Below are 26975 nucleotides of genomic sequence, written 5' to 3'. Positions count from 1 at the left end.
CCGCTCTCTAGTTGTTGATAGAATGGTTCAGTCGCCTGATAACAGCTGGGAAGAAGCTGCCCTGAATCTGAAGGTGTACATTTTCACACTTCTGCCCCTCTTACCCGATGGGAGAGGGGAGAAGGGGAGGAGACGCGAGACTTGTCCTTGATTATGCTGCAGGCCTTGCCGAGGCAGCGTGACGTGTAGACGGAGTCAATGGAAGGGAGGTTGGTCTGTGTGATGGTCTGAGCTACTTCACTGTATACAGTCGAACGCTGAAGTCTATCCAGTGATTTCTGACTCCACAATGATTTATTGTGAATGGGTTCCACAAAGATTGCAAAGTTCCTAACAAAGTAATTTCTTATCTGACCATAATCCTGACCTCTGGTGCCATCCACGTGGAGTTTGCACGTTCTCTCTGTGACGGCGTGGCTTTCCTCTAGGTGTTCTGGTTCTGGTTTCCTCCCTCATCCTAAAGACATGCAGGATGGTTTAGTTTAGTTTGGGTTAGTTTAGTTTGGGTTAGTTTAGTTTGGGTTAGTTTAGTTTGGGTTAGTTTAGTTCTGAGCTGCAGCATGGAAACAGGCCCATAGGCCCACTGAGTCCGCACCGACCATCGACCATCAATCACCTGTACAATAGTTCTATCCTACACTTTAGGGACAATTTACAGCAGCCAATTAACCTACGTGGGTGAAACCGGAGCACCCGGAGAAAACCCACGCAGCCACAGGGAGAAGGTACAAGCTGCGTACAACGGCACCCGTGGTCAGGATGGAACCCGGGTCTCCGGAGCTGCAAGGAAGCAACTCTCCCGCTGTTCCACTGTGCCTCCCCTGGTTAATTGGCCTCTGTAAATTGCCCCCAAGTTTATGTGTGAGTTGACAGGAATTTGGAGAGAATAACAGATGGTGGATGGTATTGACTCGATGGGCTGAATGGCCTGTTTCCATACGTTACAGTTCCATATTAATGCTGAGAATACATCTACCCTCCCAGGACTACTGTAACTGTGTATAAGCTGTGACAGACGTCAGGCATGGATCAATATGCTTACCTCCTTCGATTATCAATGTTTTTTGCAGCTTTGTTGTTGTCTGCCTCTGGGACCGCTTCCCTTTCTTGAGGAGCGGTGGCGTCTCGGCCGGCGACCGGTAGGATCACCGTCTCCTGGGTGACGGCCACTTCATCCTCGCCGCCATATTGGCCGATGTGCTGCTTGGCGTAGTCAAACCCTTGCACTGGCTGGACGGCAAAAACCCATTCCAAGCAAAGCAAAGACACGCAGTTAGTATTAAAAACAATTCCACAACGGTGTGAACATTTTGTTCAGGGAGTGACTGCGGCCTCTTCATCTGCTCATCAACAGCGTCGCAGTTCCTCTGAACTGACTGTGGAGTTGCAGTATTGATGACGGGACTGGGGAAACGATGACACAGCAGTGTATAATTCCCAGCTCACCTTGTATAAGTCAGTGTAGGCTGTGTCCTCTGGCAGTGTGGCCCTGGTGTGAAGTGTGTGCCATGTAGAAACATAGAAACATAGAAAATAGGTGCAGGAGTAGGCCATTCGGCCCTTCGAGCCTGCACCGCCATTCAATATGATCATGGCTGATCATCCAGCTCAGTAGCCTGTACCTGCCTTCTCTCCATACCCCCTGATCCCTTTAACAAAAAGGGCCACATCTAACTCCCTCTTAAATATAGCCAATGAACTGGCTTCAACTACCTTCTGTGGCAGAGAATTCCACAGACTCACCACTGTTTCTCATCTCGGTCCTAAAAGACTTCCCCCTTATCCTTAAGCTGTGACCCCTGGTTCTGGACTCCCCCAACATCGGGAACAATCTTCCCGCATCTAGCCTCTCCAATCCCTTAAGAATTTTATATGTTTCTATAAGATCCCCCCTCAGTCTTCTAAATTCCAGCGAGTACAAGCCCAGTCTATCCAGTCTTTCCTCATATGAAAGTCCCGCCATCCCAGGGATCAATCTGGTGAACCTTCTCTGTACTCCCTCTAAGGCAAGAACGTCTTTCCTCAGGTTAGGAGACCAAAACTGCACACAATACTCCCGGTGCGGTCTCACCAAGGCCCTGTACAACTGCAGCAGAACCTCCCTGCTCCTAAACTCAAATCCTCTTGCTATGAATGCCAACATACCATTCGCTTTCTTCACTGCCTGCTGCACCTGCATGCTTGCTTTCAATGACTGGTGCACCATGACACCCAGGTCACGTTGCATCTCCCCTTCTCCCAATCGGTCACCATTCAGGTAATACTCTGCTTTCCTGTTCTTGCCGCCAAAGTGGATAACCTCACATTTATCCACATTATATTGCATCTGCCATGCATTTGCCCACTCGCCTAATCTATCCAAGTCACTCTGCAGCCTCCTAGCATCCTCCTCGCAGCTAACACTGCCACCCAGCTTCGTGTCATCCGCAAACTTAGAGATGTTGCATTCAATTCCCTCGTCCAAATCATTAATATACACTGTAAATAACTGGGGTCCCAGCACTGAGCCTTGTGGTACCCCACTAGTCACTGCCTGCCATTCCGAAAAGGACCCGTTTATTCCTACTCTTTGCTTCCTGTCCGCCAACCAATTTTCTATCCACCTCAACACTGAACCCTCAATACCGTGTGCTTTAAGTTTGTACACCAATCTCCTATGTGGGACCTTGTCGAAGGCCTTCTGAAAGTCCAGATATAACACATCGACTGGTTCTCCCTTATCCACTCTACTAGTTACATCCTCGAAAATTTTTATAAGATTCGTCAGACATGATTTGCCTTTGGTAAATCCATGCTGACTTTGTCTGATGATTTCACCACTTTCCAAATGTGATGCTATCACATCTTTAATAACTGAAGGTGGAACACTCCACAAAGCTGCCCCACCCACTGACTTTTTCCACCGTTCCTTTATAGTTTTTGCCTTCTAGTTTTCGAATCCTCTGACCTTGTACAACTCAATAAGGTAACCCATCAGCCTCCTATGCTCCAAAGAAAAGATTCAACCTCTCAACCCTATAACTCAAGTCCCCAGCCCATGTAACACCAAATGAATTCCTGACTGATGGTGGAATCAGAAGCACAGAAGCACAAATTAAACTGCTGCAGTAACTCAGTGTGTCGAGCAGAGAAGTGCCTCTCATCACCCACTCTTGCCAACCTTGGCTTCCAGTGCAGACACGAGGGTGTTAAGGAAGAGATTCCTTGGCCGGAGGGTGTTTAGAATGAGGAGCTCGTTAGCACATGGATTGCAGAGACCAATAAGGTGGATACATTTAAAGGAACAGAAGATAAGTTTGATGGAATAACGAAGGGAAGGATGTGTTAGTGGTGTACATGAAGCAGCATTGTGGTCCACGAATACCAATGGAGACTTATCATATCATATATATACAGCCGGAAACAGGCCTTTTCAGCCCACCAAGTCCGTGCCGCCCAGCGATCCCCGCCCATTAACACTATCCTACACCCACTAGGGACAATTTTTACATTTACCCAGCCAATTAACCTACAAACCTGTACGTCTTTGGAGTGTGGGAGGAAACCGAAGATCTCGGAGAAAACCCACGCAGGTCACGGGGAGAACGTACAAACTCCTTACAGTGCAGCACCCGTAGTCAGGAACTGCAGATGCAGATATATACTGAAGATAGACATGAAGTGCCGGAGTAACACTGGAGAAAAAGGATGGGTGGAGTTTCAGGTCGGGCCTCGACCCGAAACATCACCCATCTGTTTTCCCCAAAGCAGGAGACCCGCTGAGTTACTCCAGCACTTTGTGTCTACCAATGTAGACTTGTTGAGCTGAGAATCCTCTTCCTGTGGTAGAGAGGTAAACCTTCCAAGATAAGCCTTGGACCAGTAGAGAGTACAAGGACCTCAGCTAACTTGGACAGGAGAGAGTACAAGGACCTCAGCTAACTTGGACAGGAGAGAGTTACAAATGAAGCAAACTTAAAGGGAAAGAGCAGGTGACTCAAGGGTGAGGACAGTTTCAACCAGGCAGAGGGTGTTAATGGAGGGCAACTGATTGGGTCGCTATTCAAGCGTCTGAAGAAGGGTCTCGAACCGAATCTCACCTATCTATGTGATGAGAAAACATTTCTTCACACCGAGATGAGAAAACATTTCTTCACACAGAGAGTGGTGAGTCTGTGGAATTCTCTGCCACAGAAGGTAGTTGAGGCCAGTTCATTGGCTATATTTAAGAGGGAGTTAGATGTGGCCCTTTTTGCTAAAGGGATCAGGGGATATGGAGAGAAGGCAGGTACAGGCTACTGAGCTGGATGATCAGCCATGATCATATTGAATGGCGGTGCAGGCTCGAAGGGCCAAATGGCCTACTCCTGCACCTATTTTCTATGTTTCTATGTTTCTATGTTCTCCAGAGATAATGCCTGACCTGCTGAGTTACTCCAGCACTCTGTGAAACGTCACCAATCCATGTTCTCCACAGATGCTGCCTGACCCGCTGAATTACTCCAGCATTTTGTGCAAACTTATGGGGATATTGAGGTTATTCAATGCAAGGAGGCCGAAATGTAATTCTAAAGATATTGACGGATCACTCGAGAATACAGTGTTTACGTTAAAATAAATACTTCAAGAGATTCTGCATTTTCTATCAAACGCATCTTGACAAGTTAACTAAAGCAGCAATTAATAAACCCACATCGGCAGTGGGCTTCTGTCAAATGTGCCTATTTTAATCTGCGTCTTAGTTTAGTTTAGAGATACAGCGTGGAAACTATTCAATATGTATGGACTGTGCAGCCTGTTCCTGTGTTGACCGCCAGTGCTGTCTATGTGGAGTTTGCAAGTTCTCCCTGTGACCACATGAATTTCCACTGGGATGCTCCGGTTTCCTCCCACATCCCAAGGACGAGCAGCTTTGTAGGTTAACCTGATGCTGTGAACTGGCCCCAATGTTGAGGTGAATGGGAACGGAGGGATATTGATCAGGTGCAGTCAGAGGAGACTAGTCTATCTTGGCATCATGTTCAGCACGGACATAATGAGTAAGGAGTGGATGAGGAATTGGGATAGCATAGAACTAGTGTGAACGTGTGAGGAGTGGTCGGCGTGGACTGGTGGGGCTGTTTCTTTCAACTAAACACTAAATCCACTTTGTATCTGGAGGTGGAATGAATGGATTTCCACAAGACTTCCTTTAGTTCATGGTCATCACCTCCCCAATCCTTTAGTTCATGGTCATCACCCCCCAATCCTCCTCCACCAATAATATTGGCAAGAAATAGGAGCCAATTAACCAAAAAAAACAGAGTGGAAATAAAGAACTGCAGATGCTGGTTTATACCAGATAGGTGCTGGAGTAACTCAGCGGGTCAGGCAGCATCTGTGGAGAACATGGATAGGTGACGTTTCACAGAGTGCTGGAGTAACAGCGGGTCCGGCAGCATCTCTGGAGGAAAAGGATAGGTGACGTTTTGGTCGGGAGCCTTCTTCAGACTCTTTAATGTGACTCTTTAAAAACCAGCTCGGCTTTGGGATGTGGAAGGAAACCAGAGCACCTGGAGGAAACCCACACAGTCCAAGGGAGAACATGCAAACTCCACACATTGAGCAGATTGAAGGTCAGGATAGAACACAAGTTACGAGGCAGCAACATCACAGACCGTACCAGTGTACATAGCACTAGAAACACCCTCTATGCAGCCACATAACCGATAGAGTGGGACAATTAATTATTAAATAAGATTATGTCCCTCACTCGCATTAAAGAATGCATTTAATTTGTCAATTGATTTTCGTCTCTCTGTTTCACTGCCAGAAGCCGTCTAGCATGACAGAGCTTAAGAGGTCAGCTTTCACTGGAAAGAGTTACAAAAGAGACTCAATGTTAGATTAGGAATGTCATCAGCATATAATTTCTCACTGACTCAATGCTTTGAGCCTTATGGCTCATTTATGTGAAGACTTGAAAAGAAACGTAATGCGCAGTCGGTTAACTTTGTGGCAACAGGGGCAGCTGTAGAGTTGCTGCCTCACAGTGCCAGAGACCCGGGTTCCATCCCGACTACGGGCGCTGTCAGTACGGAGTTTGTACGTTCTCCCCGTGACCCGCGTGGGTTTTCTCCGGTTTCGTCCCACATTCCAAACTAGTACAGGTTTGTCGGCTAATTGGCTTGGTATGATCATACATTGTCTCTGGTGTGTGCAGGATAGTGTTAGTGTACAGGGATCGCTGGTCGGCATGAACTCAGTGGGCTGAAGGGCCTGTTTCCGTGCTGCATCTCCATATTAAACTACACTAAAACTAATATCAGAGAATTGGATCTCCTTTTGATCAGATACCACACAACCACCGCATTGAAGGAGGCCATTCGTCCCACTGTGCCGGTGCCAGCTCTTGTAAAAAACTCTTTTGGTTTTCTCCAGTCTTAAAAATATTTCCTTCGCAAGCATTTCTCCAGCCAGAATACTTCTTGTCAGCATTGTGCGCAGGCGAAATAACTCACAGCAAATATCAATTCGTCGTAGAGTCATTAAGTCGCACAACAGGGTGACAGGGTGGTGCAGTGATAGAGTAGCTGCCTTACAGCGCCAGAGACCTGGGTTCAATCCAATTACGAGTGGTGTCTATACGGAGTTTGTTATGTTCTCTCCGTGACCTGCGTGGGGTTTCTCTCCGTTATGTTCTCTCCGTGACCTGCGTGGGGTTTCTCTGGGAGTTCCGGTTTCTTCCCGCACTCCAAAGATGTACAGGTTTGTAGGTTAATTGGCTTGGTATAATTGTAAATGGTCCCTAGTGTGTGTAGGCTTGAGTTAATGTGCAGGGATCGCTGGTCGGTGCGGACTTGGCTGTGTTGTATCTCCAAACTAAACTAATAAAGAAAACATGGACACAGGTCCTTTGGCCCAACTCATTACCATTTATGATCTTATGCTGGTGTTCATAAGCTAAAGATGAATTCCCAATCCTCCAATCTACCTCGTTGCAGCCCTTGCATTTTTCTCTGCACTTTCTCTGTTGATGAAACACTATATTCTACACTCGGTATATTTTCTCTTTTGCACCACCTGATGTACGCATGCATAGTATGATCTGCTGGAATAGCGAGTAAAACATAGTTTGCCACGGTATCCCACCCAATGGTGCTTTTATTGTCACATGTGCAAAGTGCTTAATACAGTGAAATTATTTTTCTTACAAACTGTCCAGTAGCGTATAGCCATATGCCTGATCCTCGATTAGCAAGTGTACAGAAACAGTCTACTGAGCCCGCATGCAAGAGGCGCCATGTTTTGGCACCATTTTCAAAGTCCATGCTCCAGTTCTTGTGAGTGGTGCCTGTTCCAGGCAAGCCCCAGGCTATTGCACGCCTCCAGCCCTCTCCATCCCTGGGCATCGTTCCTTCTCCTCGCCCGTCTTCTCCTCGCCCGTCCACCTTTGTTCCCCAGGGCCGCCTCCCGCAGTAATAAGGCACTAACTTTAGTTTCGAGGTACAGCGCAGAATCAAGCCCTTTGGCCAGTCGAGTCCATGACGACCAGCAATCCCCATACACTAGCACCAGTCCACACCAACCAGGGTTGAAAATTTTACCAAGCCAATTAACCTACAAACCTGTACATCTTTGGAGTGTGGGAGGAAATCAGAGATCCCGGAGAAAACCCAGGCAGGTCACGGGGAGAACGTACAAACTCTGTACAGACAGCACCCGTAGTTAGGATCGAACCCGGGTCTCAGGCGCTGTAAGGCTGCACCACCATTCCCATTGAATCAGATTCTATTTACCTTTCAGCTGATATTACTCTGGATCATTACACACTGCGTTAAGTGAAAACTTTCCTTGAATGTGGTTCATGGCCGGTTTTATTTAATCTGTATTCCCAGGTTACTGAATCTCTTGCCAGCAGAAACAATTACAATACATTTCCCCTAACTGGAGTTGCTTGGTATGTTTCCAAGTCCCTTATAACACAACTTGTGAGACCTCCTACTAATGTCCAATCTATAGGAATTTCTCAGGCAATTAATATCCTCCAACTACAGACCATGTTTATCCTTTCCATCAACAAACTGGAGGCAGAAAAAGGCCATTCGGCCCAGCTGGCTCATTCTCCACCCACCTCATTGTGTTTAGTGTAGAGATACAGCATTAGAAACAGGGCCTTTGGCCCACCGAGTCCACGCTGACCACAGGTTCACACCAGTTCTCTCTTATCCCATTTTTGGATCCACTCCCTACACACTAGGGGGCATTTACAGAGGCCAGTGAACCTACAAACCCCCACATCTTTGGGAGAACCCAAAAGAAACCCCAAACGGTTACAGGGAGAAGGTGCAAACTCCACACAGACAGCACCCAAGGTCAAGACCAAAGACCAAGGGTCTCTGGGCCAGTAGCTCTATGCATTGCCCCACCTTTGGTTTTATGGTTTCATTACACAGCTCACTGCAGCTGCTACCCAAGAAAGGAATGTATTCCTGCAAAACATCTTGTGTTTTGAAAACACTGTGTGCAATGCATTCGAGGCATCTTGGTACGATGCACTCCTAAGAACAGAGAGTGGCACATTATGCGTTAGAATAACAGGTTTGTTAATCGACGGTACTTAGCCCAGTGTAATGTAGAATATTCATAAAGCAAAAGTCCATATGCCCAGAAATACCTGCATTCTTTTTCTATGATATTGACTGCAAAGCCGAAAAGTACAGGTAAGACACAAAGTGCTGGAGTAATTCAATGGGACAGGTAGCGTCCCTGGAGACCATGGATCGGTGTTCAGCCTTTACTCAGTCGCCTGGGCCTACACGATCTCTCCCATTCCCACTCTGACCTTTCTGTCCTGAGCCTCCTCCACTGCCCGAATGCATACTAGATAAACATTGAAGATACAGTACAAGTACACAGCAGTAGTACACCGAGACAGTATACAGAGTCGCACAGACAGCAGTGGAGGCCAGGTCATTAGGCGCTTTTAAAGTTGAGATAGATAGATTCTCGTTCAGTTACAGCGACAAACGTTATGGGAAGGCAGCCTTGATGGGCCGAATGGCCTAATTCTGTTCCAATGTCATGATCTTTAGATGACAATCCTTCACCACAGTCTGAATATTCGGCATTTCTCTTGGGATCGATGTAGGATTGGTGTAAATGTGTGAATGGACATTGATGTGGACCCGCTGGGCTGCAGGACCCGACTGAAGGGCTCCATGACTCCATGACATCTGTTACGTTCTGGGATCAGCATTTCACCCATCCTTAACTGAACTTGGGTGGAAGCCAGCTTCTTGAACAGCTGCAGTCCTCATGATGAAGGTGCTTCCACAATGCCATTGGGCAGAGAGTTCCAGGTTTACAACCAGTGATGGTGAAGGCCAAGCAAAGTATTTGCAAGTCAGGGTGGTGGAAACTTGGAGGGGAATGTGCGGGAGATCAGCATTAAGTTTCGAGACGATAAGAATATAAAAACAGGGATGTAATACTGAGGCTTTATAGGGCACTGGTCGGACCACATTTGGAATACAGCTAGCAGTTTTGGACCCCATACCTGAGGAGGGATAGGTAGACACAAAGTTCTGGAGTAGTTCAGCGGGTCAGGCAGCATCTCTGGAGAGAAGGAATGGGTGACGTTTCACAGAGTGCTGGAGTAACTCAGCGGGACAGGCAGCATCTCTGGAGAGAAGGAATGGGTGACGTTTCAGGTCGAGACCCATCTTCAGATATGTTGGTTTTGGAGAGGGTTCAGAGGAGGTTTACAAGAATGATCCCAGGAATGATTGGGTTAACATATGATGAATGTTTGATGTCTCTGGACCTGTACTCGCTGGAGATTAGAAGGAAGAGGGGGGAACCTCACTGAAACTTACCGAATAGTGAAAGGCTTGGATAGAGTGAATGTGGAGAGGATGTTCCCACTAGTGGGAGAGTCTCGGACCAGAGGGCACAGCCTCAGAATTAAAGGATGTACCATTAGAAAGGAGATAAGGAGGAATTTCTTTAATCAGAGGGTGGTGAATCTATAGGAATTCATTGCCACCAACAGCTATGGAGGCCAAGTCATTGGGTAGTTTTAAAGTGGAGACAGGTTCTTGATTAGTACGGGTGTCCGGAGTTATGGGGAAAAGGCGGGAGATTGGGGTTGAGAGGGGAAGATAGATCAGCCATGATTGAATGGCGGAGTAGACTTGATGGGCCAAATGGCCTAATTCTGCTCCTTGACTTATGAAGATGGTGTAACCATGTACCTGTTCCTTACTGATGGAAGTTGTGGGTTTAGCTGTCGAAACAACAATGACTGTGAATGATTTGTTCACTAATATCACAAGAGCTAACATGATCAAAAGGCCCACACCACCCTGGCCACACTCTCACTTCACCGCCACCATCGGGAAGAAAGTACAGGAGCCTGAAAACCACGACCACCGAGTTTAAGAACAACTCCTTCCCTGCAACCATCAGGCTCTTGAGCATGACACAACATGAACCTCAGCAACTGTGATTTTCTATGGTCTGTGTTTTTGGTTGCACAACAGACTCTAGTTTCTGCACTATTGTAGTTACTTAGTATTTCGGTTATTAATGTATTATATATTATCTTTGCGTGATTCAGTTTATGGGCCTGTTTAGGTGCGGCAAGCGAGAATTTCTTTGTTCTGCTGTCGATACAGATGACAATTAAACACTCTAATCTAATCTCATAATCACAAGATCATTATGCTCTACTTGTTAAAAAATATTATACATGTACCTCACATTTTATGCCAGGGTTGCGTTCCTGAAAAGCAGCACGTAATTCAAAAACGTGTAAATTAAACATGTTCATTTTACCATTTAAACAGGCATAAATCTGAGCACGGTACTTCAAAAATACAGCACATGAATTAGGTTTTATTAATAATTAAACAAGCACATTATTTCAAAAATGCATAAATCAAACAGGACTAAAACATGAATGCCCGTACTGAAATAATGTGAAGCTGTGGCGTTAAGACACGGTTAGTTAATATTGATCCAGTTGATGTTCTTTATGAATCGATACATACTGAATGATTATTGAATCTTAAATTATATATTTCTGAACAACATTACACGTGATAAATTACACAAGTGCCTCTGGGCAACCAGTGGTTTCTGCCTGAATGTGTAACTAAATGTGTCTGAATTGACTATCTTTAATTAGGACACTGAGATGACATGGAGTTTGGGTTAGAGTCATAGAATCACACAGCGCAGAAACAGGCCCTTCAGCCCAATGTCCATGTTGACCACGATACCTCATCTAAGCTAGTCCCATTTGTCCACATTTAGTTTTGTTCAGCTTAGTCTAGAGATACAGCACAGAAACTGGCCCTTCGGCCCACCGAGTCTGCACTGACCAGCGATCCCCGCACACTAACACAAGCCTACACACACTAGGAACAATTTACACATACACCAAGCCAATTAACCAACATAACTGTACGTTTTTGGAGTGTGGGAGGAAACTGAAGATCTTGACGAGAACCCAGGTGATCACGAGGAGAACATCCAACCCCCTTATAGACAGCGCCTGTGGTTGGGATGAAACCCGGGTCTCCGGCGCTGCAAGCGCTGCAAGGCAGCAACTCTACCGCTGCGCCATCATGGCCGCCCTCTGTCTCAGTGCTCATGTCCCTCTAAACCTTCTCTGTGCATGTGCCCATCCAAGTGTCTGCTAACTGTTATTATTTGACCTGTCTCTACTACCTAGGGCAATATTAGCTCTCTGGCAGCTCGTTCCATACACCCACCACCACTGGGTGAAAAGGTTGCCCCTCAGGTTCCTCTCACCTTGAACCTAGCTCCTCCGCTTCTTCATTTGCCTGGTATTGGCACCATTTTCAAAGTCTACCATGGGTAAAAGACTTTGTGCATTCACCCCTACCAATTCTTCTATATGATTTTATACACCTGAATACAAGTTGAGCGAACAATATCTGACTTTTAATGAATGGTGGTGCCGTTAGACAAAGCAGGGACCTGATTGGAAAAAACGACCTTCAGGTATTGAGTGAAATGTTTCTGAATGATCATCCAGTGCAACACGGCATCTTTAAACGTTAGAGATACAGCACAGAAACAGGCTCTTCATCCCACCATGTCCGCGCCACCCCGCGACTGCCCTGTACACCAGCACTATCCTTGACACTAAGGACAACGTACAATTTTACCAAAGGCAATTAACCAATAAACCTATACATCGTTGGAGTATGGAAAGAAATCGGAGCACCTGGAGAAAGCCTACGTGGGTCACGGAGAGAAGGTGCAAAGGCCATACAGACAGCACCGGTAGTCAGGATGGAACCCGGGTCTCTGGCACTGTAAGGCAGCAACTCTACTGCTGTGCCACCGTGACATCAGCTAGCTCTGACCAGAGCACAGCTACTGTGATGGTTGAATATTTGTACCAGTGTGGGATCTTGTTCATTCACCTCCATTCTCTCAGCTGCAATGACACTTCCAACATCATTAGCCTGCAGTGTTAGCAATGACTCTTGTGTTAAAGTGTCTGGAGGTAATTTAAGGCAGACATCTCCTGACAGGAAGAAGTGTTAAGCACTGAGCCATAGATTACACCGCCAAAGGTGATATATAAATGGAAGTTGTTGTTGCTGGCACTGTTCTGGGCTGCAGGCAATAATCTCTGATGAAATTACTCATTAATGCTTATTTGCACTTTCCCTCATTAGTATCTCACCTTCTCTGTGACTTTTCCCCTGAAATCATTTTTTCTTGCACATTTTACATCTGCAAATAGTTTCATTTGGAGTCACAGAACCATTGCAATCCAGGAGGACACCATTCTGCCCATTAAATCCATGCCGGCCCTCCATGCAACAATCCAAATTGGTTCGAACCTGACCTTGGTTGGAACCTGACCTCAGGTGCTGTCTGTGTGGAATTTGCACGAGGTCCCTGTGACTGCATGGTTTTCGTCCAGCTGTTCCGATTTCCACCCACACCCTGAAGACGTGCCAGTTTGGAGGTTAATTGATTGCTGTAAATTGCCCCTAATGTGTCGGGAGTGGATGAGAAAGTTGGATAACGTAGAACTGGTATGAACGGGCGATCGATGGTCGGCATGGACTTGGGGGGCTGAAGGGCCTGTTTCCATGCTGTATCTTTCGATCAATTAACTCGAAACTGAATGCTGGGGCTATCCAAGGGGAGTTTTCTAACTTCTAAAGAGGCTGTGGCTCAGTCTTGGAACATTACAGAGGGGAGTGCTGCACCATCTTCTGGGAGACGTGATCAGTTGAAGCGCCCTCTCAGGTGGACACACCAAGAACCTACTGCATATTTTACAGCTAAGTAGGCTGGTTAGTCATAAAGCAAAGAACCAGACCCTTTGGCCCACCATGTCTATGTTGACCACCAAAGTAGCTACCTACATTCATCCCATTTGGCTGAAGGTGGCCGGGTGAGAAGAGGGACGATGGTTCGCTGAACGATTGGATTGAGGCGATGGCTGGAGGCTCTGCAGCCAGGACCACAGACCTTTATGGCCAGCTCAAAGGCAGTTTGAAAATGGCGCTAATATCAAGCCTCAGTGGGCTACATCTATACACCTTGTACTTAATCTGGGCACATGTGTAGTAATAACCTACAGAACTGTACGCAAAGTACCTTGGGACGTGTGATATTAAAGAACCAATGATCACTTGATCCATTGCTTACTGTAGATAGGCACAAAAAGCTGGAGTAACTCAGCGGGTCAGGCAGCACCTCTGGAGAAAAGGAATACGTGACATTTCACAGAGTGCTGGAGTAACTCAGCGGGTCAGTCAGCACCTTTGGAGAGAAGGAATGGGTGATGTTTCGGGTCGAGACTCTTCTTCAGACTTGCTTACTTGGTTCTGCCCCCAATATTTAGTGTAGTTTAGTTTAGTTTAGTTTAGTTTAGTTTAGTTTGGAGATACAGTGCAGAAAGAGACCCTTTGGCCCATTGAGTCCGTGCCAGCACTATCCTACACATTAGGGACAATTTACAATTTTTACCAAAGACAATTAACCCACAAGCCTGCACGTAATAGAGTGTGGGAGGAAATCGGAGTACCCAGAGAAAACCCACTCGGCCACAAGGAGAACGTACAAACTCCGTCCAGGCAGCACCGTAGTCAGGATGGAACCTGGGTCTCTGGTGCTGTAAGGCAGCAACTCCACCGCTGCGCCACCGCGTCGATTTATTTCACATCTAAAATAATCACCTGGTCAATCCAGTTTGTGGGAGCTATTGATGTACAATTAGCTGTCTTGTTGCCTACATTAAAGCAGGTTCATTCTGCAAACTTCATTATCTTTAAACTGCTTCGGGCAACATCAGAAGAATCATATCCTTCGATTCCACGATAACCAGTTATCTTCCCAGAGAACCTGGTTTCCCATTTGTACCTGATTCACTTCATCACTGTAATGTTATCCCTGCAGCACCTTGCAAGTGTCAGTGCAATGAATTACCAAGAAAATAGGCTAACATGAAATATGAAAAGCATTAGACTGAAGTCCTGCAAGTCACTGCCAACAGCATGAAAAATATTTTCCCTTTCAATTACCTGGAATGTGATTTCTTTCCAATTTTTATATTAAAAATGCATAATTCAGTAGCATCTCTGTGATTTCAAAAGTACATTATTTTGACAAATGTGCTTCTGTAATCTGTTATTTAGAACACAGAACAGTACAACGGAACAGGCCCTTCAGCCCACAATATCTATGCCGTTAAACTAATCTCCACAAGATCCAAATCCCTCCATTGTGTCCATATCAATGGGCCACATTTCACTATTACAGAGTAAAGTGATGTCTAGGCCCATTGTTAAGGCTAGATCTCTTGGTAACCAATGTTCACCAGCACTGATAGACACAGATATGTGAGTGGATTAGACACAACTAGAATCTTTGCAGAAAGAGTCAGGACAACCAATACACAGCCACCGGGCACATGCTGTTAAAGGTCAAAAGTGGAGATGGTCAAGAGATTTGGGTTCCTCCGTGTAAATACCACCAACAATTTTACTTTGGCTAAGAAAGCACACCAATGCCTCGCCCGCCCCGGATCGCGGGGCTTGGGTCGGCCTGCTGCGGACCTTTCACCATCCGGCGCGGCCTGGAATGTGGCAACTTCAACAGCCTGACCGCGGGAGAAGACGGCAGGGGAAGAGAAATGACATTCTGGCCTTCCATCACAGTGAGGAGGTGACTGGAGGAGACTCACTGTGATGGATGTTTCTTTGTTTTGTGTTGTGTTGTGTTGGTTTGTGATTGTGTGTGTTAGTGCTTATTTTTATTGCTCTTATTGTTGGACTGTGGGTGACGGAATTAAAGGCGATTCTGATTCTGATTCTGACTTCCGCAAAAGACTAAGGAAATTTGGCACGTCTCCAATAACTCGTACCAATTCAATTTGCAAATGCTATTCCATCAACAAATTTGTGGACGACACCACCATAGTGGGCCCTATATTAAATAATCATCACACGGAGTACAGGAGGGAGATTGAGAACCTTGTAACGTGGTGTCAACACAACAACCTTTCTCTCAATGTCACCAAGACAAAGGAGGTCATCATTGACTTCAGGAAGTGGAGCAATACACATACCCCACTATACATTGACTTCAGGAAGTGGAGCGATACACATACCCCACTATACATTGACTTCAGGAAGTGGAGCAATACACATACCCCACTATACATTGACCAGGAAGTGGAGCAATACACATACCCCACTATACATTGATGCTGCCAAAGTGGAGATGCTTGAAAGCTTCAAGTGCCTAGGAGTAAATATCACCAGCAACTTATCCTGACCCAGCCATATCAAAGCAATGGGCAAGGAAGTTCATCAACACCTCTACTTTCTTAGAAGGCTAAGGAAGTTTGGCTTGTCCCCAGCACCTCTCACCAACTTCGACAGATGCTCCATGGAAAGCATTTTATCAGGATGCATCACATCGTGCTTTGGGAACAGCTCCATCCAAGACCGCAAGAATTTGCAGAGAATTGTGAACGCAGCCCAGACCGTCACACAAACCATTGACTCCATCTACACCTCACGCTGCCTCAGCAAGGCCAGCAGCATAATCAAGGACCAGTCTCACCCCGGCCATTCCCTCTTCTCCCCTCTCCCATCATGTACGAAGTACAGGAGTGTGTAAACGCACACCTCCAGATTCAGGAACAGTTTCTTCCCAGTTGTTATCAGGCAACTGAACCGTCCTTTCACGAACTAGAGAGCAATCTTGAACTACCATTTACCTCATTGGAGGCCCTCGGACTGTCTATAATCGGACTTTATCTTGCACTGTACATTATTTCTTTTATCCTATATCTGTCCACTGTGGACGGCTCGATGGTAATCATGTATAGTCTTTCCGCTGACTGGACAGCACGCAACAAAAAGCTTTTCACTGTACCTCGTACCACTGTACAAGTGACAATGAACTAAACTAAACTAATTTCCGCAGGTGCAGCATCCTAAGAGGATGCATCACAGCTTGGTGTGGTTACTGCTCAACCCAATACCGTACAAACCTGTAGAGAGCTGTGGACGCAGCCCAGTCCGTCACAGAAACCAGCTTCTCCCCCACGGAATCAATCTGCACTTCACACTGCCTTAGGAAAGCAGTCCTCATAATCACATCTCTCTCTCCATTGATGCTGCCTGACCAGAAGCGTATTTCCAGCATTTACTGTTTTTATAACAATAGGCTAGTCATTTTCAATGCACCTTACAGTTAGCAGTCAACATAATCTATTTCATTAATCTATTCTGTACAGTTATACAGAACTGAAACAGGCCCTTCGGCCCAACAGGTCCATGCTGATCATGGTACCTTCCTCTTAATCTCACTTGCCTGCATTTGGCTCCTATCCCTCTAAATCTTTCCTATTCATAAACCTGACCAAAAGTCTTTTAAACATTGTAACCCGCCTTAACGACCTCCTCTGTGTGGTCCTCAAGTCCACTTTGAATCTATCGTCTCACCTTACTTCTATGCCCTTTACTTTTACACTCCACTGCACGAGGGAAAAGACTGCAACCATCCATCTTAAGTATGCCCCTCGTGATTTTATATACTCTATAAGGTCAGCCTTCTGACTGCTCGGCCTATCCAGTCCCTCCTTATAATTCAAGCCCTCCAGTCCGGTAGCAATCTTGTGAATCTTTTTTGCATCGTTTCCTGCTTAATGACAACCTGCAGCGAAGTGATCAGAACTGCACATAATTAGCTGTCTTCCTTTTGCTCTCACTACCAAGGATGCCAATCCTGCTGGGAATTCCCAGCAATTCTCTTTGCCTTTCGTTTTCCCTCGTTAAACCCCCTAACCTTGTTTGTGGTCAGGGTGGCTCAGATTGGGGGACAGAGTCGGTATCAGTCTCAGGAGGACTGGGTCACTGCTACAATGGCGCCAGAGACCCAGGTTCAATACCGACCTCGGGGGCTGCCTGTGCGGAGTCTGCACGTTCCCCCTGTGACCGCGCGTTTCCTCCGGATGTTCCGGTTTCCTCCCACATCGGAAAGACGTGCGGGTCTGTCGCTTAATTGGGCCTCCATAACTTGCCCCTAGTGTGTGGATAACATAGAACTTGTGCCAATGGGCGATCAATAGTCAGCATGGAGTCAGTGGGCCGAAGGGCCTGTTTCCATGCTGCATCTTTCAATCAATCAATTTAGTCAGAGGGTGGTGAATCTGTGGAATTCATTGCCACAGATTGCCGTGAAGGCCACGTCAATGGATATTTTTGAGGCAGAGACAGGTAGATTCTTGATTGGTACGTGAGTCAGGAGTTATGGGGAGTAGGCAGGACAATGGCGTTGGGGAGAGATAGATCAGCCATGATTGAACGGCAGAGTAGACTCGATGGGCCGAATGGCCTAATTCTGCTCCTATCACTTATGACCTTACGAATCATTATGGCTTACCTTGGCTCTCTGATGTAGGTTGGACAAGGTCTCGGATTTTAACTCGCTCTTGTTCTTCCGACACAGCACGGTGGAAATGATGATGATGATCACAGTCACAACGCTGACGGGAGCTAGCACTGCCGCGATGATCCATAAGTTGTTGGGAGGGTTCTTCACCACGGCTGCAGACAGAAGAAATAGGTTCGAGCTGATCGCCAAGGATGAACAAACCTCAAGGGTCAAGTCAAGGGTATTGAATTGTCATATGTACCAAAATGGAACAATTACATTCTTACTTGCTGCTTTCGAGCGGTAGAGTTGCTGCCTTACAGCGCCAGAGACCCGGGTTTGCCCACAGGTGCTGTCTGTACAGAGTTTGCACGTTCTCCCTGCGACCGCGTGGGTTTTCTCTGGGTGCTCTGGTTTACTCCCAGACATGCAGGTTTGTAGGTTAATTGGCCTCTGTAAATTGTCCCTAGTGTGTAGGATGGAACTAGTGCATGGGGTGATTGTTGATCGGCGTGGACTCGGTGGGCCGAAGGGGCCTGTTTCAACGCTGCATCTCTAAACTCTAAACTAAACTAAAGAGGCCCTTTAAAAGCATTTTATCGGGATGCATCAAAGTTTGGTTTGGGAACCAAGACCACAAGAAATCACAGAGAATTGTGCATGCAGCCCTGACCATCACAAACCAACCTCTCTTCCACTTGCTCCATCTACTCTTCACGCTGTCTGAACAAGGCTACCAGCATAATCAAGGACCAGTACTTCTCCTTTGACTCCTCCCACTTCCTCCAAACCAGAGGCGTAGCTATGGGCACTCGCATGGGCCCTAGCTACGCCTGCCTCTTTGTCGGGTACGTCGAACAATCCCTGTTCCAGACGTACACTGGCCCCATCCCCGAACTCTACCTCCGCTACATCGACGACTGCATTGGTGCTACCTCTTGCACCCATGCAGAACTCACTGACTTCATACACTTCACCTCCAATTTCCATCCTGCCCTTAAATATACCTGGACTATCTCTGACATCTCCCTCCCATTTCTGGACCTCACCATCTCCATCACAGGAGACAGACTAGTGACGGACATTTACTACAAGCCCACCGACTCGCACTGCTATCTGGACTACACTTCTTCCCACCCGGTCCCCTGCAAAAAGTCTATCCCCTACTCCCAATTCCTCCGTCTACGCCGCATCTGCGCCCGGGATGAGGTGTTTCAGACTAGGGCTTCCGAGATGTCCTCGTTCTTCAGAAAATGGGGTTTCCCCTCCTCCATTATAGATGAGGCTCTCACTAGGGTCTCTTCTACATCCCGCAGCTCCGCTCTTGCTCCCCCTCCCCCCACTCGCAACAAGGACAGGATCCCCCTCGTTCTCACCTTCCACCCCACCAGCCAGCGGATCCAACATATCATCCACCAACATTTCCGTCACCTACAACGGGACCCCACCACTGGCCATATCTTCCCATCCCCTCCCCTCTCTGCGTTCCGCAGAGACCGTTCCCTCCGTAACTCCCTGGTCCACTCGTCCCTTCCTACCCGAACCACCCCAACCCCGGGCACTTTCCCCCGGAACCGCACGAGATGCAACACCTGTCCCTTTACCTCCCCCCTCAACTCCATCAAAGGACCCAAACAGTCTTTCCAGGTGAGACAGAGGTTCACCTGCACCTCCTCCAACCTCATCTATTGCATCCGCTGCTCTAGATGTCAACTTATTTATATCGGCGAAACCAAGCGCAGGCTCGGCGATCGCTTCGCTGAACACCTGCGCTCGGTCCGCATTAACAAAACTGATCTCCCGGTGGCCCAGCACTTTAACTCCCCCTCCCATTCCCAGTCTGACCTCTCTGTCATGGGCCTCCTCCAGTGCCATAGTGAGGCCCGCCGGAAATTGGAGGAACAGCACCTCATATTTCGCCTGGGCAGTTTGCAGCCCGGTGGTATGAACGTCGACTTCTCCAACTTCAGATAGTTCCTCTGTCCCTCCCTTCCCCTCCTCCTTCCCAGATCTCCCTCTATCTTCCTGACTCCACCTATATCCTTCCTTTGTCCCGCCCCCGACATCAGTCTGAAGAAGGGTCTCGACCCGAAACGTCACCCATTCCTTCTCTCCCGAGATGCTGCCTGACCTGCTGAGTTACTCTAGCATTTTGTGAATAAATTAATCAAGGACCAGTCTCACCACTCCGTCTTCTCCCCTCTCCCATCAGACACGAGGTACAGAAGTGCAAAAACGCACACCTCCAGATTCAGGGACAGTTTCTTCCCGGCTGTCATCAGGCAACTGAACCAACTAGAGAGCAGTTCTGTCCTACCATCTACCTCACTGGAAACCTTCCGACTATCTTTAATCGGTCTTTATCTTGCACTAAATGTTATTCTCTCTATCCTGTATCTGTAAACTGTGATACTGTGGTACAGTATCTGGACTGTACCGAGGTGCAGTGAAAAGCTTTTGTTGCGTGCTAACCAGTTAGCAGAAACACAATTCATGATTACAATTGATCGATTTGCATTACACAGATACATGATAAGGGAATAACGTTTAGTGCAAGGTAAAGCCAGCAAAGATAGTCCGAGGGTCATCAAAGAGGTCGATAGTCATTCAGCACTGCCCTCTGGCTGTGCCAGGATGGTTCAGTTGCCTGATAACAGCTGGGAAGAAACTGTCACTGAATCTGGTGGTGTGCTTCTTTACACTTCTATACCTGTACCTTCTTCCCAATGGTAGCAGCGAGACGAGACCATGGTCAGGATGGTGTGGGTCATTGATGGTAGCAGTGAGGCGAGACCATGGTCAGGATGGTGTGGGTCTTTGATGGTAGCAGCGAGGCGAGACCATGGTCAGGATGGTGTGGGTCATTGATGGTAGCAGCGAGACGAGACCATGGTCAGGATGGTGTGGGTCATTTTATTCACAAAATGCTGGAGTAACTCAGCAGGTCAGGCAGCATCTCGGGAGAGAAGGAATGGGTGACGTTTCGGGTCGAGACCCTTCTTCAGACAGCAGCGAGACGAGACCATGGTCAGGATGGTGTGGGTCTTTGATGGTAGCAGCGAGACAAGACCATGGTCAGGATGGTGTGGGTCTTTGATGGTAGCAGCGAGGCGAGACCATGGTCAGGATGGTGTGGGTCTTTGATGAAAATTCCCAATGACCTGTTTTTCTCTTTCCAGAGCAAAAACTCAGCTGGAGACATTGGAGAAAGCGGATGCTGAAATCCAGAGCAAGAAACAAACTTCTGGAGGAACTCAGCAAGTAAGGCGGCATCTGTGGGAGAAGAGGGATGGTCGAGGTTTCGGCTCGGGACTGAGTGTAGAGGGGAGGGGTGAGGCAGGGGTTGGCAGGTGAAAGGTGGAACCAGGTGAGGAGGTGGAGTGCGGGTTGGTGAAACTAGATGGGGGACAGACAGTTGGGTAACAGTGGTTGGTGGGGGAGAAGTAGAGATGGTAAGAATTTATGGAGTAGGAGAAAAGAGCAGGGAGACTGGGGTGGTGGAGGTTGTGTCTCTCACCAAATAAAACTTGTTTAATGCTGCTAAAATGGAACCTTGCACTCTGCAGGGCTTTCCTGCAATGTTTTACAATTTCTCTTACATTGGCTAGTCCTTTGCTTGTCAACTCTCGCACTGATCAAAGAGTTATGATTTCCTGAATACGATTCCAATCAACTTGTTTATATAATGTAATTTGTAGAAGTTAACAACAATGGGACGGGACAGATGAAAGAGTCTTTTACAGCAAGTATCACCCTGGTTTGGTGTAACCAACATCTGGAAAGGCAATTCTGAATACAGTGTTTTACATTTCACACTGCTCTAAGACAGAGACTGATGATGAAGTCCACAACATTAATCGAGCAGCCCAATTCTCTTCACTGCTTAAAGACAGTGGGATTCATTCAATTAAATTACATTATGGTCTATTTATAAGACAATAGTCTATCTAAATTTAATCATAGTCTCCTAAAATGACAAAATTGCATTAAGTTCCAATTAATTGATAAATAAATGAAGAGGAAATTGCAAAATATTTGCAAGCTGAATTATTCTCTGCAGACAGTTAGGTAAGACTCCATTGGTTTCTAATCCTAATAAATACGTCCAAATTTCTATTGCCATCATTGCACTCACAGTCATAAGCAGAGATGCAGGAGGAAATTAGCAGTGATTATTGCCAACACAGAGAGTCATAAGTCATGTCATAAGTGATAGGAGTAGAAATAGGCCATTCGGCAAAACAAATCTACTCCGCCATTCAATCATGGCTGATCTATCTCTCTCTCCTAACCCCATTCTCCTGCTTTCTCCCCATAACCAATGACATCTGTACTAATCAAGAATATATCTATCTCTGCCTTAAAAATATCCATTGACTTGGCCTCCACTGCCTTCTGTGGCAATGAATTCCACAGATTCACCACCCTCTGACAAAATAAATTCCTCCTCATCCCCTTCCTAAAAGAACGTCCTTTAATTCTGAGGCTGTGCCCTCTAGTCCTAGACTCTCCCACTAGTGGAAACATCCTCTCCACACCCACTCTATCCAAGCCTTTCACTATTCTGTATGTTTCAATGAGGTTCCCCCCCCCCTCTCATTCTTGCAAAAAGTAATGCACTTTTATCTCGTTAACAAGCACACTGATCTTTCTCAAGCTTCCTCTAAACCTCCTTCATTCCCTGTCGATTCCTCAATTCATGAGGCATTTCTGGTGGAGCAAAGACACTTCATGGTATTCTTCTAGAATAAGGGGTAGGCCATTTAGGTCTGAGATGAGGAAAACCCTTTTTCACCCAGAGAGTTGTGAATCTGTGGAATTCTCTGCTACAGAAGGCAGTGCAGGCCAGTTTACTGGATGTTTTTAAGAGAGAGTTAGATTTAGCTCTTAGTGCTAATGGAATCAAGGGATATGGGGAGAAAGCAGGGACGGGGTACTGATTTTGGATGATCAGCCATGATCATATTGAATGGCGGTGCTGGCTTGAAGGGCTGAATGGCCTACTCCTGCATCTATTTTAGTTGTTTCTATGTTTCTAAGTCTCCTCTCCACTGACCAAAGATAATAGAGATAGACCACTCGACCCTATAAACCGTAGTATGTCATGGCGCCATTTTAGTAGGCAGAAACTCACAAAAACATTTAAAAAGAAAAATAACAAAAATCTGTGAATTGATAGATGAGATATATTCTGCATTTTAATGGTATCATCACACATACTGTTCCCCCAAATCACTGATTACACTATGAGAGGCAGAGCCAACGGTGGGTTTTGCTTACTAAAATGGCGCCTTTGCGTACTACACTTCAGTATAGGCGATTTCGATGGAGTGGTTCATCTTGCTCCTCTAGTATCTTTGCCACTGATCCACCCCCTCCCCTCTGACCCACCCCTCCCCTCTGACCCCTCCCCTCCCCACTGACCCCTCCCCTCCCCACTGACCCACCCCCTCCCCACTGACCCACCCCTCCCCTCTGACCCACCCCCTCCCCACAGACCCACCAGGTCCCCTCCCCACTGACCCACCCCCTCCCCACTGACCCACCACGTCCCCTCCCCTCTGACCCACCCCCTCCCCACAGACCCACCAGGTCCCCTCCCCACTGACCCACCCCCTCCCCACTGACCCACCCCCTCCCCACTGACCCACCCCCTCCCCACTGACCCAGCACATCCCTGCACACTGAGGAAGCGATGGGCTGACTCACGCTCGGCCTGGAGTTGCACGCGGTACCCGAGCTCCAAGGCCATGGACTGCGAGTCGACTGTGTTCAGGATCTTGGCGGCCATCGTTCCCAGCAAGGCTTTGCCATCCTCCAGAGCGTAGTAGGTCAACTCAGCCGGACTCTTCGGGCCAGAGAGACGATTAATCCTGACCAGCTGCAGAGAAAGTAAAAGCAAGCCATCAACATCAATCCTCAGCATTCCGTTTAGTTTAGTTGAGACATACAGGCAGAAACAGGCCTTGCAGCCCACTCAGTCGGCACCGACCAGTGACCATCGTACACTAGCACTATCCTTTACACTAGGAACAGGCCCTGCAGCCCACCCAGTCCGCACCGACCAGTGACCACCGGACACTAGCACTATCCTTTACACTAGGAACAGGCCCTGCAGCCCACCCAGTCCGCACCGACTAGTGATCACCGTACACTAGCACTATCCTTTACACTAGGAACAATCTACAGTTTTACCGAAGTCAATGAACCTACAAAACTGTACGTCTTTGGAGTATCTTTGGAGTGGGAGAGAAAACCAGAGCACCAGGAGAAAACCCATATGGTCATAGGGAGAACGTCCAAACTCTGCACAGACAGCACCCGTAGTCAGGATTGAACCCAGGTCTCTGGCGTTGTGAGGCAGCAACTCTACCGCTGCACCACCTTGCTGCCCACCAGTTGTATAAGATGTTGGTTGCACTTGGAGCATTGTGTTCAGTTTTCATCACCCAGGCTTAAGAAAGATACCATTAACATGCATAGAAACATAGAAAATAGGTGCAGGAGGCCATTTGGCCCTTCGAGCCAGCACCACCATTCATTGTGATCGTGGCTGATCATCCACAATCAGTAGCCCGTGCCTGCCTTCTCCCCATATCCCTTGATTCCGCTAGCCCCTAGAGCTCTACCTAACTCTCTTTTAAATTCATTCAGTGAATTGGCCTCCACTGCTTTCTGTGGCAGAGAATTCCACAAATTCACAACTCTCTGGGTGAAAAAGGGTTTTCCTCATCTCAGACCTAAATGGCCTCCCCCTTATTCTAGAAGAATATCATGAAGTGTCTCAGTTTTAAATGGCCTCCCCTTTATTCTTAGCCTGTGTGCCGCTGGTAGGAGTGTGGAAAAAGTGTGTGAGGATGTTTCCCGGACTCTGGGCCCTGAGCAAAGTGGAGAGGTTGTGCTGCTCGGACATTATTCCTTAGCGCATCGGAAACTGAGGGATGATCTCATGCAGGTGTGTAAAATCATGAGGAGCATGAACCGGGTGATGGCACAGAGAATCATTCCCAGGGTAGGAGAACAATGAACAAGAAGGCATAGGTTTAAAGTGCGTGTGGAAAGCTGGTCTACTCTTACGCACAGAGAGTACATGGAACAAGCTGCCAGGGTAAGTATTACAACAATGTATAAAAGGCTTTCGGGCAGTTTCATGGTTAGGAAAATTTAACGGGATATGGGCCAAATGCAGGAAAATGGGGCTAGTGTAGATGGGGTATCTTGGTCGGTATGGATGAGGTTAGACTTGAGACAACACGTGCCGCCGACCAGCGACCGCCCAATGCTCCAGCACTACCCCACACACTAGGGACTAATTACAAATTTACAGAAGCCAAACAACCAAACGGAGGATGGTTAATAACTGTTTCTGTCTGAGGAACTAACCTTTGGCATATTTAATGTAGGATCAATGTGAGAAGAATTCTGTGGCACAAAGCAACTTTGGCACAGTGCCGCCCTTTATCGTCGCGTCATGGCCTGATTCCATGCTTCCTGACTCAATTTCTCCTTGATTCAATGAATGCATCGCTTGCCAGGTTGTTTAGAAGAGGAGCTAAGAGCCAAGGAGATGCAGCGGTAGAGTTGCTGCCTCGTTGCGCCAGAGTCCCGGGTCCGATCCTGACCACGGCTACTATCCGTACAGAGATTGTACGTGCTCCCCGCGAGTTTTCTCCGGGAGCTCCGGTTTCTTCCCACGCTCCAAAGACGTACAAGTTTGTAGGTTAATTGGCTTGGTAAAATTGTGAATTCTCCCTAGTGTGTGTTGATTAGTGCTAGTATTTGGCGTGGACTCGGTGGGCTAAACGGCCTGTTTCCGCACTGTATCTCCAAACTAAAAAAAACAGGTTTGTGGGTCTTGAATCATAGGCAATCTATTCCAGGTAAGAACACCAGATCTCCTTCTCTGAAGGACGTTGGCAAACTGGATGAGGTTTCTTTAAACCACAATCTTCTCACTTCAAGGTTACCTTTTACTGACACCATCAGTCATAGATACTGAAATCACATTCCATTATAATTCTCTGAGAGGGTATTAAATGAATCAGTAGTGAAAGGAAGAAACATTTGCAAGAGAGGCAATTGGGGTCTAATCGAATGATCCTTTCCAGGGGCTAGCATCGACATGATGGGCTGAAGGTCCTCGCTTTGTGCCACAGAATTCTTACCGCATTGATCCTACATTAAATGTGCCAAAGGTTTAAAGTTTTACTTGCAGCAAGTAAGAAGGCCATTACCAGGCAGTGGCTTAATGAAAAAAGTCCAAAACAGAAACAATGGCAACAAATTGTTCGAGACATCTTTACTTTGGAGAAACTGACATAACTCTTGAGAGTCAAGGAGAATTCATTTGAGGAGATCTGGGAAAAATGGATCGTTTATTTGAGCCATGACACCAACTAGATAAATGCCTAGCTAGATATTGGAAGATTGTGTTATATAGAACTAGATGGTATGTTTGTGCGAATATTGAAATATCTCCAGATAACCAATCATTGTTACTTTTTTCTTTTTTATTTGTACCACACTGTCTTATTCTAAGTTTTTTTGGGTTTTTTTTTTCTTATTTTATTTTATTTATGTTGACGGTGTTGTACTGTTTTGAATATATCTCTGTGAAAAATCAATAAAAAACCTAAGTGAAAAAAAAAAGTGCTAAAGGCTAGCTCCTTAGACAGAAACAAAGTTTATTAACCATCTCTTCTCTGTGTTGCAATGCGTAGCAGATTACTGCCCCAGCTCCGAGTATCTCGGAGGCAGTAGGGTGTTTTGATGTTGCAGCAGCATTGGGAGGAGAGGATGGATTTCAAAGGTCTTTTATTGTCACATGTACCAATGTACCAAGAGACAGTGATATGCAAATTTCCAGTGTGGGACAATAACTGCAGATGTTGGGTCAAAGTGAAGGTAGACACAAAATGCTGGAGTAACTCAGCGGGTCAGGCAGCATCTCAGGAGAGAACCTTTTCAGGTAGGGACCCTTCTTCTGAAGAAGGGTCTCAATCCTAAACGTCACCCATCCTGTCTCTCCTGAGATGCTGCCTGACCTGCTGAGTTACCCCTGCGAATTTCCA

The 26975-nt window shown here is 46.8% G+C and overlaps 1 protein-coding gene across 1 annotated transcript in view; it reads right to left on the bottom strand.

The window, feature by feature from the left end:
- The window catches only part of LOC144602185 (UPF0606 protein KIAA1549L-like), a 145100-nt gene that overhangs the window by 48259 nt on the left and 69866 nt on the right, over positions 1 to 26975 (bottom strand). The window contains exons 11-13 of the mRNA XM_078414921.1: positions 23614 to 23785; positions 17914 to 18077; positions 1043 to 1230 (exon numbers count right to left, since the gene is read on the bottom strand). Of these exons, the coding sequence (XP_078271047.1) occupies positions 1043 to 1230; positions 17914 to 18077; positions 23614 to 23785 (524 nt within the window). The remainder of the gene's footprint in view (positions 1 to 1042; positions 1231 to 17913; positions 18078 to 23613; positions 23786 to 26975) is intronic.

This window comes from Rhinoraja longicauda, chromosome 18 (assembly GCF_053455715.1).
Source record: "Rhinoraja longicauda isolate Sanriku21f chromosome 18, sRhiLon1.1, whole genome shotgun sequence".
Lineage (NCBI taxonomy): Eukaryota > Metazoa > Chordata > Chondrichthyes > Rajiformes > Arhynchobatidae > Rhinoraja > Rhinoraja longicauda.
This window is presented reverse-complemented; position numbering and strand designations above follow the sequence as displayed.